Source organism: Phalacrocorax carbo, chromosome 3 (genome assembly GCF_963921805.1).
Source record: "Phalacrocorax carbo chromosome 3, bPhaCar2.1, whole genome shotgun sequence".
NCBI lineage: Eukaryota > Metazoa > Chordata > Aves > Suliformes > Phalacrocoracidae > Phalacrocorax > Phalacrocorax carbo.
The window spans coordinates 77,192,204-77,206,279 of NC_087515.1; the positions used below are offsets into that span (position 1 = coordinate 77,192,204).

Consider the following 14,076-nt stretch of genomic DNA (forward strand, 5'->3'; position numbering starts at 1 on the left):
ACTGGGTATGTTTTTAAAGTAGGACCTGGGTACATCCCTATGTATCTAAATTAGGTAAATAGAATTGACATGAAAGCCAGAAAACAAAGCAAGCACAGTGTTATGAACCTTTGCACTTGTTATCCACACTAGCAGAAAAAAAGACTTTTCAAGACAGATATTGGCCTGTTCAGGCATTCCTGGAATTCATGCACAGGCTGACATGATACTTCACTTCTGCTGCACTGGGAAAGGGAAGGGGGAAAACCTCACTTTGAAACAAAAATTTCAAGGTGCTTTTCTTCAGAGGGTTTCTACACCTGAAGAATAGTATCCTTCAGCATGTACGGCCACCACTGGGACAGGCTTGGGTCCCTGAACCAAGTCAAACAGGAAGTGTACTTTGCACGCTGGGAATCTTTTCTCAGGGTTATGCCGTGCAGTTGATTCAAATTCCTGAATAAATGCTGTGAGGCGCAGTGTTGCAGTCTACTCATGGAAGGAGTTACGGAAGGTTGGACTTCAGCTTTTTGATCCATTGATGTGCTACAAAGTTCTCCAGGTATCTGAAATACCCACAAACCCAATTAATATATTTCATGGGGTCAAATCATAGAATCACAGAATGTCCTGAGTTGGAAGGGACCCACAAGGATCACCAAGTCCAACTCCTGTCCCTGCACAGGACAGTCCCAAATTCACCCCATGTCTCTGAGGGGTTGTCCAAGTGCTTCTTGAATATCGTCAGGCTCGGTGCCGTGACTGCCTCCCTGGGGAGCCTGTTCCAGGGCTCCACCTCCCTCTGCGGGAAGAACCTTTTCCCAATACTCAACCTAACCCTCCCCTGGCACATCTTCCTGCCATTCCCTCGGGTCCTGTCGTTGGTCACCAGAGAGAGGAGATCAGCGCCTGCCCCTCCTCCTCCCCTTGTGAGGCAGGTGTAAGCCACAATGAAGGTCTGCCCTCAGTCTCTTCCAGGCTGAACGAACCAAGTGACTTTAGCCACTCCTTATATGGTTTCTCCTTGAAACCCTTCACCAACTTCGTGGCCCTCCTCTGGACACTCTCTGGTAGCTTTATATCCTTAATGTCCTGCGGCACCCAACAGTGCCCACAGCACTCGAGGTGAGGCCGCACCAGCGCAGAGCAGGGCGGGACAATCCCCTCCCTCGACCGGCTTTGGTTGCCATTGTTTTCAAAGTGTTATGTTCTCCCTTTGATCAGATAAGCATTCGAAGTCAGTTGCCTTTCCAAGTGTGATTTTATACACAGCATTAAGTGTATTTCTGTAAAAAGGCTTTGATACTAGTTATAGGTATTGTATCACAATCCTGAAGTAAAGATGAGCTGCTTTTTTTCTTTCGCTGACTAGTATAACCACTGCTAACATGTTAGAAGTTGCCCAAACTGAGCTTCAGATTTTCTAAGCGGGTCTGTTTGTTTATCTGCAAATTGACCTATGTGCATCTACCTATTTACTCAGCAGTCTTTTATGAAGGTTTTCTGATAAGCTTTGTGAAGCTTTTAGTTTTATTTTATTCATCCACGATGATGATTCCGGTGATAATTTCCCCATAATTCAAGTTGCTACCAAATAAATGGCTCAGCTTTCTGGTACCCACATTAGCTGTACCAAAGATGAGTTTCACCATGGAAACGTGCAGATGCACAGGGAAGGAGACAGCGCAAGCGCAGGCAGCTGTGGCTGGGAAAGGGCAAGGATAGCTGCTTAAAGTGGAAAAGAGCACTACAGTGTTAGCAGCAGAGCAAGAATGAGGTGAAAGGGAATATAAGCTGACCCTGGCAGAACTGCCTGGATAACTGTGGTATGATTTTGATCAGACTGGATAGAGGAGAAACTGGGGGGAGGATTGTCCTTCCAGTGACCTGAAATTTTGCAAATTGGTTAAAGCCTCAAGGCGGTCTCTATAATGTTCTGCTTCTGTTTAAAGAAGAGGGCTGCAACATGTTAATATACGTATGTGAAAACCAAGACTCCCTACCATCACAAAGCCAGAGAAAGCGAGACCGCTCCCAGGCTGCGAAATGGCTGTCCACCAGCAACCCTAATTGGTCTGATCTGATGAGTAGTAAGCCACTGCAGAAAGATGGGTTGAAGGTAGCTTTGGCCAATTCCCTGGTGACAGAAGCCAAAAGGCTTTTTGCTTTTCATGTTCATCAGGTTTAGAGAAAAGAGTCTGTGACCTAAGAGTAAGAGGGGTAATTGGGACAGACCAGTCACCCTGGCAATGGCCTTGAGCAACAACTGAGAAATTGCCAGTGTGCTGCCTGCCTGGCTGCTGGAGCCAGCGACGCTAAATGAAGCAAGGCTCACGTACAGAAAAGTTTACCAGTGTAGCCAGGCACACCTGACATCAGTCTGTAGTTTGTTGATGGAAGCTGCTTGTGCTGTCCGCGCCCACAGATGGATTGTCCAGGCCGCTTTCTGCCCGTGGCCCTGGTGCAGGGACTTGCTGCTAGTTTTGGTGTGAACACAGGTGTACATCCAATCGCACCACTGACACACAGGCACTTATAAAGCGGGTTAGGTTGGAAGGTCTGCCCATTAAGATAATAAACTCCATTGAGCTCACATCCTACAGCTACCAGATCTGAAAATGGTAAACAACAGTTACTAACACAGGAGGAGCACATGGTTCCCACTTGCAGTTTGGTGTGATCAGCATTTACTGCACCCACAGCTTCGAGTTCTTCCCAGCCCAAGCACATATGTTTCTTTATTTATGCCCAGCGATAACTACAGCCACCTAACTTTAAATCATTCATCAACATGTCTGCAAGTAACAGGCTTGCGCACAATGAGCTGGTTTCACTAATGCATACGCAGGTAAATTTAAAGACAGTCCCAGCCCTACTCTCAGATGCTCTGACTGAGCAGTCAGAGGACTAAATTAGGATAAATTGCCTATCCAAAGCTGTGCAGCACCAGCAAGCAGAGTTTTCCTCCAAAACCGTTCACCTGCATGGTCCCACCCTCCTGGATTGCAAGAAGGGAACATGAAAGAACAACTTACATGCACACACGCCTGTTTCATACCTAGGCTCGTCTTCCGAGTAGTCACAGTAGAGGCCTTTGTGGGGATCGCAGATGTCTGCTTCATTGCAGGTCTCTCCTGACTGCTTGGCACAGACCTTACAGCAGCCGCAACCGTCCTTCACCAAGCTTACCCCAGGGGTGCAGCTTGGCACAGGCGGGCATCTGCACGGCCAGTGACAAACCTCCTTGCGCTGGTGGACTTCACTGGTTTCTGAAGGTTTTTCTCCAGGCTTCACTGGTGGGCTGTGGAAAAACTTACACACAGTGGGGTATTTTGAGAGCTGAATGCATTGTGCGTAGCTGAGATAGCATAAAATAAAGTTGGGATGGAAAAAACTGTGAAGTTGCATGAAGAGACTTAACATTTCTCATCCCTCAGGATCCAAAAAGTGAGAGGCTCTGAGGTTTAGGTAGGAGACAGAGGACAAATTTCATCAGTCACTGTCATGCACTGAGGTGTCATTCCATCAGTGAGCCTGGTCTACTGCTTGCGTGAAACACAGTTCATTGGCCTTTCCTTTGCCTTCAATAGAACAAAACCTGTAGTAGAGCTAAAATAGGAAAAGAAGCGTTTTAAAGTAGGCGGTGGATTTATTTTAAATATTCCTTCCCTCAAACCTCTGATCAAATTAATTAGCTTTTGATTCCTCCCACTGTTTGATAGCCAGCCACTGGCCTGTGTGCCACTTCTGATGGCAAAAGCCTTTTAAAATAGTAAATCTCTTTTGAGTGATACTTCTGAATTTGAGTAGCTGTTTGGGAAGGAGCATTATAGCATTTACAGATTCTCTTGTGCTGGATGCAAAAACTGAAACCTAATACAGGAGGCTAGTAGTTGCACTGAGCTTAATAGGGCATTTTCTAAGAGTGTGTCTATCTGCATGAGTAAGTGTTCATTGAATCTGGGGCTTACAGGGCAAAGACATACCTCTAAGAGATTTGTATCAGCAGTAGCTTCCTACTTCAAGATCTAGCCAGAACTTACTGTTTTCCACATTCTGTCTCAGATTTCATGTCTTTTTATTTTCTAATTTTTTTTTAAGAAAAGGAGGTCCTAAGTAATTCTCGATGGGTTTATTTTTCTAAGGCATGGGGGAAGATTAAGTCAGCACAGAGTGTGAAAGCATCTATTTGAGACAGCTATATTCAATCTGCTCTTTTGAAGAACCACATCTAAAACGTAACAGTTCAGATTTTAGCATTAGATCTCTTCATGCTGCTGATTGCAGCAGAAATGCAGATCGTGATATAGTTATTCATCACGGATGACTGGATCCATAGTTAAGTGGGGGCACACACAGTACTTGGCCAGTAGTACAATGTACGGCTTGGGAGCTGCTCTCATCAAGCAGCACTGACTGCCCAAAGAGCAAGAGGGAACGACAAGAGCCAGCCCCTCATCAGGTGCCAGTATCACCATCTAGCCTGCAGAAAAAAAAAATATATCGCCTAAATTTTTCTGGGCGCATGAAGCCCCACCTATCAGTTTCTCTCTGTTCCTCCAAACGGCAGGGGTCTGCTGATACAGAAACCGCCTCCGGGAGAGACACTAAGGGAAAGCCGAGGAAGGGGTCGTTCTGCTGGGTTTCCTTTCAGTTCAACTTTCAAACTGGAAGTGTCTGCAGAGTTCAGCATTTCATATGTCATATCCCATGAAAGCTCCCGCAGCATAATTGAGCTGGCCTAATTGCATGCAGCAGTAAATGACCTTTTAAAAGGCTTTTTTTCTACTACTAATTTCTATTTTTCATGGTCATTTATAACTATACTTACGATATCTTAATCCACAGCTACTAATGAAGCTCCAAAGTAGTAGCTTTCAAGTTCCTTTGGCTGAATGATTTTTAAGATACATCTTAATTCACAGAGGCAATTCATATAATAAATTAATATTAAACAATGTCACGTGGTATTCCATGCAGCACGAAGAAGACAGTTTCATAAATGCGTTATTTTGTTAATCATTTGCTCATAAAGGATTTCTTCTAATCCTTTTTACCTAAATGCAGCAATAATATAGAAGCAACTAACTTAAGTGTACTTTTTTAGGCAGCTAAGCCTTTCCTATAAACCATAACGTTAATTTGATGAATGTATGCATTGGAGTGTAAAGCTTCTTAAAGGCTTGTTCTGGAAACAAGATACACAGAAAACAGGTGTTCCTATACCTTCAGCAGTGTTCAACACTGTATGGTTGCTTTAGGAAACTCACTTTCTTGCTGCTTTTTTTCTTTTTAAGCACAGTATTAGAATTAGGAATTTGGCCATGTGCCAGCTATATGAGGTTATGTGGCTTAAATCTGATATCGCATTTCAAAATGGGTATGTGTAGCAGGAAATAATCTGTGTGCTGCGACTAGTGTGTTTAGTTTGTACTACAAATTAAAATGCGCTTTAAACCTACAGAATTCTACCTAAGGAAGTGATTTTTCTCTCCTATTTTTTAGGGAAAGTTGTCAACTGAGAGGTGTAAGACTACAAAGTTTTCCAGTGACAGAAACACCATCAGGCAAATAGCTTGAGAGTTTTAACTGTGGAAAAGCTCAGTCTACCTGAAAAATCTTCAAAAATTGATTAAGTTACAATGAAAATTTAAACTTTGCTTGTAGAGTTTACAGGCCAAATATTTTCTAATTCTTGCTTCCCAAAGTTTCTATACCAAAGCTATCCACATCACACAAGCCCACTGCATACTTTTCCTGATCCTATGGGCAGATCAGAAAATGAAACCATTGTATAGCAGCCCTTCATGTGTTGTCGTTTGTTTTTTTATGGTTTAAAGATTGAACAAGGTCTGTATGGCATAAATAAGCAAATAGCAAAAGTAGGCAATGTACTATTGCTCATGTTTGGTTATCTTAGTCTGGCTTTAAATACACAGAAAGCTAGCAGAGGAAGACAGTAATTTGAAAATTCTCCATTTGACATTCATCTTGATCATAAAGGCAAAATACACTGTGTACACTTAAAGTGTATTTTCAAAATTAAGTAAATAAATAATGAAATTGGCCTTTGACAAAAATACCTTCAGCAAAAGCTATCACTTAACATTTTCTCATAAGAGACAAAGCATAACACAGCCCAGGTGCCTTTCTCATTTGTAAAACTAGCCTGAAGTCAGACTACTGTGTATATATACATATATAAATATATGGACTATGAGCATGGACAAGATGTTTACTTTCTTATTGCATCAGATAACCATTTGTGCTTATATTTAAAAAAGAAAAAGAGAAAATAAAAGCAAGGTCACTGACAATTTAAGCTTCCCTAACACTTTTCTTTCCACAGAATTATATTAATGTACAGATTAGAATGAAAAAAATCGCAAAATCAAGACTGATGCAGTAAATAAGCTGCAAATGAAATTTACTCAGGAGTAGTGAATGGCTTGTTATTCTTTATGACAAATATGCTTCTCTGAAATCTATTTTGTCATTAAGCAAATAAAAACTTTAAGCCGGGACAGGGTGAGGAAGGGAGAAATCTTTCTCTTCTTTTTAATGAACTTACCTGTTGCGTACAAGGGATGATGAAGATGGTGGGAAAAAGGAGCCACCGCATGTTCCTGCACATTCAGAAGTGAAACTGGGAGATAGGGAACAGGCTGAGCTGTGTCAGAGGAAGCACTGAACACAAAGCTCTCCTCTGTCTCCCTTGCCAACCCTACTTTCCCCAGCACATGCACGAACACATACACACATTCACACTTGAAATTCTCCACTTCATACAGAACCAGCTTCACACTGAAATTTCCAACCGATCTTCTTTTCTCTGCCCGGCATCAGAATACAGATTTTCACACCCTGCTCGATCCCATCCAGCTGCTTCAGCAGATTCTGCCTGACTTAATTAAGGTCAGATGGGGTGACATCTGATTCCTAAAATCTTGCTGCTGGAAATGTAGTGTTATTTTCAACTTGTCTTTATGTCCACATTACAGGAATTTGTAAAATCTGAAGGGCAGAGCCCCAAATGTGTGTATTTTTTGAGACAGAGAAAGCAGAGTTTCTCAAAATTTCTAATGTATTGTGCCTAGCAGCATCATAGCATAAAAATTAACACTGTCAGTACACGCTACCTAACTAGGGAAAGAGATGCTGTAGTGTGTTAAAATGCTAGCACATATTCTGCACTGCCTCCTTCCGTGGGATCCTAACGAGGAAACCCAAACCGTACATTTCCTTGAAGTATGCACCTTGTCTTACTGCTATGCCACCCTGCTTAAACACAGATCTTCAGATCTCCAAATTTCCTCCGCCCTAATGCTACCGAGGTGATGTGCCTGATTTTAGGCCAACAAGTGAGTGTCTCCAGGATAAGATAAAAGCTCCACCCCTGTAACACTGGTGCTCCTGGTGCCGTGGTGAATGCTCCTCCTTTGCATTTGTCCTCAGTCAGTCACCTCCTGTGAAATCCAGGAGTGACTAGGGGAGGCTGCCAAAGACCATGCTCACACAGCAATGCCGCGTGGACAGTGGGGGGAGTATGAAATGTAATCCAGTCCGAGCAATTCTGGTTTGCTCCCCAGCTTGGAGCACCACATGCTCTCTCCAGTTACAAATTAATCCTGAACCACCCTTCCAAACTCTTGAACAGTCAGCTGTATATCACTGAAAAACTGTTGTTCTTTGGCACAACCACTTTGTCACATAACAGTACCTAGGTACCACGTGGATGCTGCAGATCTCAGAGATGTTCCTCTGAGTATGCAACGGTACAGACCCGGCCTGACTCAATCCTTGTGTTTCCCAATAAAAGCTTATGAACATAGTACCTAGGTTTCTCAAAAATCTCTTCTGTATACTTTCAAAACACAGCTTGTTGCATAGGATCCGAGGATCACAGAATCACAGAATGGTAAGGGTTGGAAGGGACCTCTAGACATCATCTCGTCCAACCCCCCTGCTTGAGAAGGCACACCTAGAGCAGGGCGCACAGGACTGTGTCTAGGCAGGTTTTTAATATATCTAGAGAAGGATAGTCCACAACTTCTTTGGGAAGGATATTTGAGGTTTGAAGAGACGCAGGTCTCTAGTCCAACCCCTGCTCAAGCAGGTTCAGCTCTGAGATCAGACTAGGTTACTCAGGGCTCTCTCTATTTGGGTCTGGGGAAAGCCTCCAAGGGTGGAGACTGCCAGACCTCTTCTGGCAGCCTTTTGGAGTGATAATAATAAACAACGCAGGCTATCTGAGGACATCCCAGGTAGAGTTTTCTCCTGCAAACCCAAAGACACCCCTTTCGCTCTCCAGCCTGGAAGAAGTGGGTAAGGTCAGAGGACTAGCGCATCCATTCTCCTCCTCCTAGGGCTGCAGGAGAACACACAGTTCATTTGAAATGTGGTATTCCTCTTTGCATTGCAGAAATAAACATGTGGCCAGTGCAGGGCTGGGAATGCTCTGTGCGAGCTGGCAAAGACTGGTCTGCTGTGGATAATGGTCCCCAGTGTTGGGAAACAGGAGAAAGATGTTCCTGTAGGATTATCCATTTGTTTTATTTGGTGTATTTTGTTGAAATCACCTAGAGAGCACGATATCTTTAGGATCAGAGAGTGAGACTTTGGAAACTGGGATTTTAGTATAATTAAGCTGATTGATTGACTGACTGACTGACTGACTGACTGACTGACTGACTGAAAATATTGGGTTTGGGAGGGGTGGGAGGAAGGTTCCTCCCTGAAGAAGACATTCTGGTGGTATAACACATTAAAATGTGATTTTATGTGGCTGGATGGTTGCTTACATGTGTACAAAGCAACCAGCATGCTCCTTCAGCCCTAGACGGGCCTGGTGCTAGGAGCAGCACTCCTACTAGCAGGTCTCAGCTCTCCAAAGCAATAATGTGCTTTCATCACCTCTCCCTAACAAATGTATTAACTGAGGCTGTCTGGAGCTTGCAGTAGCTGCAGTACTGAACCCTGAGTGTATTGAAAAAGGAGCCATAAGGCCACAAAGACAGCAACACTAACTCCTTTGCATAAATAATGCACCAATGCTTTGACTTAGTATTATAGTCTGTGTCTCTCCTAGTATTGGCTCTGATTTAAATAAATGGAGGCTGTGTGCCCTTTTTGTCTCCTGTGGATCTTTAGTGATCCCCCACAACTTAAAAATTAATGTTCTTAATGCCATGTCCAGACTCAGCAATAGTTTGCCTGTATGCATCCTTCTTGCCAAATCTCCCGTGCAGATTTGATCACATAAAGCATTGTTCATTTCCTGAACTAAACCTGCTCTGTTATCTGGTGCCATTCTAATACTACCCTGAATAGAAATGTAATTTGGTTGTATATTCAGTGATCTCTACATACTGCACTCATTTCTCTGGTGCCGAAAAATCATCTTCCTGTCTGTGAAATATGCCATGTAAGTCCGTTGCCTTGAGAGATGGAGAAGTATGGGATATAAACCCATAAATGAAAATAACCACGCATTCTAACAGGATACACTGTCTTAGACAAAATGTCAGAAGTATTCATTATTGATATTTGTTATGGGCCAGGATTTTCAATACTCCCTGCGGAGTTATTGTATTGTGACCAAAATCCAGCAAAGCTAGGGCTGGATTCAGTCATTCCTAATAACTGGGTGTCAGTCCCAGAGACACACAAGGGCTGGGTGCTCACCTTGTGGCAGAGAGGTTTTAACACGTTGTCCTGTTTTGTCGCTTTTTGTGCGTGGATGTTACAAAGAGACTCCTCTATTTCAGTCAGTCAGACCTACTGCCTGCGTCTCTTTGCTCAAAAAAAACAAACAGATGAGTAAAACAAAATAGGCGCATTATATGACAACGTATTGCCCTTGGCTCATCCTGTCTCACATGCTGTTTGCTCGCTTGGGCTTTGCAAAGAAGCTGCCTTCTTCAAAATAACCATGTTCCAAAAACACCAATGGGCTTCGCTAAGCGGTATGCTTGCTATTGCCAAACTGAGACACAAACATCTCCCTGCTGGGAGCGGCCGAGTTTGCTCCTGGGCAGCATGGTGTGCCCCAGCTCCTGGGCTTAGCCTTGCTCAAATATGTGGTGAAGTTCCCAGCTGGATCACTCGGGCCAGGTGCTGCAACGGCCTTTGCAGAGGAGCCATTCGTCCACCACCAATGAGGTATTGTGAGGCACCTCTCCTCCTTGGCTGGTCAGCTGCTCAACTTTTGTAAATTTGGGCCACTTTTGCTTCTCTTCAAACTGAGTTTCAGACATGAGTTGCACTCAAAGAGGCTCTTTACCTCTCCTCCTGGAGCACCACCAATAACAGTACATTCCTCAATGCAGCTGAGTGAGGAACTTCTCCTGAGATGATGGCGATATTTTCAATGGGACAGAAATTCATCTTATCCTTCATACCCACTTCAGCAAGGCCATGTGTGACACTAAGATCACTGTCGGAGGAGTAGAAATGCTTTGTACAAGGGCAGCTCCATGTTCCCCGCAGCGTGATACTGTTTCTATTTCAGCTGTTGTCTACTTCCAAAGTAATTTTTAAAGCTTCTCTGACCTATAACACGCTACCTGATTTATGAAGATATTTACACAGTGATTTAAGATGTCTAGGTCCTATTTTTGAAACTGATTTATGCAGGTTGTTGTCTATATCCTATTTTCTTCTAACAGGCCTTAAACACAAAAAAAGATGCCATAATGTGCCTATGTTCCTAAGGACGCATCTCTGAAATGTTTCATCTTTCCATGACCACCAACCATGTGAAACAAGAAATTCTCAGAATTGAGTTGAATGTTTGTCAGTAAAGAGAGGCTGAACTTTCATTTTTCTTGTTAGCAGATCATTTTAAAATATCTGTACATGCTAAACAGGATCAGCCTGCACTCTGCACAGCTCTGTGGAGCAAACTCAGTGCAATCCATCCAGAGAGGCACAGACTATGAAATACAGGCCAGGAAGAGTAAAGGCAGAGACAAGAATAAAAACGAAGACAGATTGGGGACCCACCAAGCAAGGCAAAGAAGTGTAACTGTGCTGAGCTAACCTATTACACGCTGGGATTGGCCAATTCTGCATACAGTGCAGCAGCTCTGCTTTCTCTTTTTAATTTGATGCAGAATTCACTGTGACAGAATAAACTTGGATCAGATGAAATCATATTCGCAAAGCAGGTTTTCTCCTCATAGCCCTGCTCTGGAGCCGGCAGCTCCAGCCTCCCCTACCTTTCTGCCTCCACAGCTGGCCGGCGCTTTGCAGTGCAGGCAGCCAGCTGCTCCTCACAGAGACGCACCATCAGGATAAATATTTGAGCACAGTGGCTAATCCTGCATGTCAGGAGACATGGGAACGTCCACCAAAGCTCATATGATTCTCAAAAGGTTTCCATTGTTAGTTATAGGAGGAAATAGTAAAGCATCTTCCCAAACTCCTGGGCTATTTACACACGTAGTTTGTGTGCCAGCTAAAAAACATTCCCGATGGAAATGAAAATAAGGTCCCAGCCAACGTCCTACCCCAAAACCTTCCTTGAGGGGAAGGCATGGGAGAGACACAGAAAAAGAGTTGTATTTTTTCCCAAACCACAGGTTAGAAATTTTTTTTTAATTCCCAGTACATACTTTATTAACCTTTTAAAAAACATCCCACCTAACTATTGGTATATTCCCACTGCTATCTCCAGATTTATTTTGGTGCAAAAGTAATCCGAAAGACAAACTCAGCTCTTTGGTCTACAGAGAAATTACATGACTCTCTCTACAGTCCCAGAGACACCCATAAATTGTAGGTCACTGGCTGGACGTGGTGCCTATTTTGCACCAGGGGTGAGAAACCCCTGGCGAGGGGAAGAGAGCCTGTGCCCTCCCCTCTCCTTCCTGCTGGTGTGGTCACCTCCACCTCTGTCCTCTCATGTATGAAGAAGGTCACTTCCACCACTCTCCTCCCATGTACAAGGAAGCTGCTCTGAGTTTCAGAGATGAAGGGATTTGCTCCTTCATTGGATGGGTTCATTAAAAATAGCATAAGCTGGGGAACTAGTGATGGAGAGCCCAAAGAGCAAATGCTTGGTGGGCACATCAGATCTGGGCAAGGTCCAGGGTTCACAAAGATGGTGTCAGCCTGTCTTCAGGCTCTTGTAAGGTAAGATTTCAGAAAGGGCATAAAAGAGTTCTTGCCCCAGCCCTCAGGCTGTGTCTTTCAGGCTCTAAAAAGTAATGAAGTATGCAAGAGAAAAAAATCCATAACTCTTTATTGCAAGGGTATGGAGAATAGTGTGAAATTTCTTTATTTTTCTATTTAAGAATCTCACCTCAGCATATGTGTATGGAAGAGTGAAAACCTATGGGATACTCAGTTTTAACAGCCACATTTGGTTTCTTTTCAGTTTCCTCTATAGAAAAAGCATCAAAATCTACAAAATGTCCAAGCAAAACCCCACATCAGCTCAAACTCTCCAGGGGGCTTGCAAGCTTGCCTAGCTTGCGAGAAAATGTTGCTGAGTTGTGGTGGGTTGACCACCCCAGCAATTCAGTTGCATAGCTACCCTTCCTTTTTCATGCCTACAGCAGAATTCCTTGTAAATCATCAGGGAAAAAGAAAACAACCACCTCCGTTGCACAGCTGTGTCCATTTACTTCATCCCAACACTTCGGTCCAAGTAACATGCCCACCACCGCTAGGCTGAAGTAAGGAGAAGAGATGGCAGGCAGGGGTCAGCTGGTGGGTTGCCCAAACCTCATTCACCACGTGGGTGGAAAGGGCAAAGAAAAAAAAGCAGGAAGGCGTTAAGGCAGAAGTTTCCTAGTGAATGATTGTGCCTGGCTCAGTCATCTCTGATCCGGAAAAGCCCACGGGATAGCTCAAACATAAACAAGTGAAAAAGGTGTCTGAGATCCAAGACTCTCAGTTCTGTTTTGCAGAAAGGATTATTTCATTTGCATTTTCTCTAAATGAGTCATGACCTCTTGGTAGCTACAAAAGTCTCCTTATTGATTCTGTGATAATTGGGCCTTGGAGATGTTACCTTACTTTTTTTTCCTGCATTAAAATTCTGTCTCCCCATGCATTGGAAACTGTGGTGCTGACTGCTGGTGGGACAATGCCAGAAACCAAAACCAGGGAAATTTAAATGGGAAAGGGGAGAGAAACAGAAGGTTTAGTGGTGCTGGAGCCAGACTGTTCCTGGGGCCAGCTTTGGAGCTGGTGACCCCTCATCGCTGCCCTGGTCTCCTGCCCCAGCTAGGGCTGAGGGGCTCAGGCGCTGCACCTAAGCCTTGCCTCAGCTCACCTGCTGACCAGTCGCCAGAGGAAGGATACCTTGGTGGTACCTGGGTAGATACCCAGGAGGCTTCTGGATAAACCAAGCATGGCCCCACCCTGCAAAAATAAGAAGAAATTAGGAAAAGAGAAGACAACTTTTCCAATGAAATTAAAAGCAAGAAAGATACTACGGCTTTTTTATATATATCCTTAATAATGCATGGATCCTTTAGTTCCTGTCTTTTAAAATTTCTTGCAGACCACCTTAAATTCACTGGAGAAGTGCTCAGTCTTGCGTTAGGTACAGCCCTGCCATCTGTCGGATTTTTTTTAAATCAAACACTTGTTTAATATAAGAAAAAAACCCCAACCTGACAGCAGTTGCTTGGTTTTTTATTTCAGTCAAATATGTGTTTGCTTTCCTAAAGGAGTTCAGAAACCAGCAGCGACCCTGACATTGCCTGGGGAGGGCAGTTAATCTGGGGGCCCATCCAGACAGCCTGTGCCTAAGGCTGCGCTCCTGCTTCAGAGCCCATCTTTTCAAAGGTGTAACTGGCTTCAGTGACGGCAACATCCAACTCTGTGGGCATCTTCCCACACAAAAAGAAAAAGGTTCCTTTTAAGGGAAAAATGTTGGGCTTTTTCACCTAAGACTAATGGATTGTTTGCCATATATGTTTGTTCAGGCTCCAAAGAGACTTCCTGGGGGAAGAAGATCAGGGTACTAAAAGACCCTTTAATCTAACAAAGACAGGGATGAGAAGACCCAGTGAGGGGAATCTCAAGCCAGAAAAATTCTTATTAGACACAAATATTTAACAGAGTATGAACTATAACACAATA

General features: G+C 43.7%; 1 protein-coding gene across 1 annotated transcript in view; it reads right to left on the reverse strand.

Moving 5' to 3' along the window:
• The window catches only part of CCN6 (cellular communication network factor 6), a 13,789-nt gene extending 2,520 nt beyond the window's left edge, over positions 1 to 11,269 (reverse strand). Inside the window, exons 1-3 of the mRNA XM_064448558.1 lie at positions 11,199 to 11,269; positions 3,015 to 3,337; positions 2,349 to 2,591 (exon numbers count right to left, since the gene is read on the reverse strand). Of these exons, the coding sequence (XP_064304628.1) occupies positions 2,349 to 2,591; positions 3,015 to 3,337; positions 11,199 to 11,269 (637 nt within the window). The remainder of the gene's footprint in view (positions 1 to 2,348; positions 2,592 to 3,014; positions 3,338 to 11,198) is intronic.
• Positions 11,270 to 14,076: the final 2,807 nt, after the last annotated feature.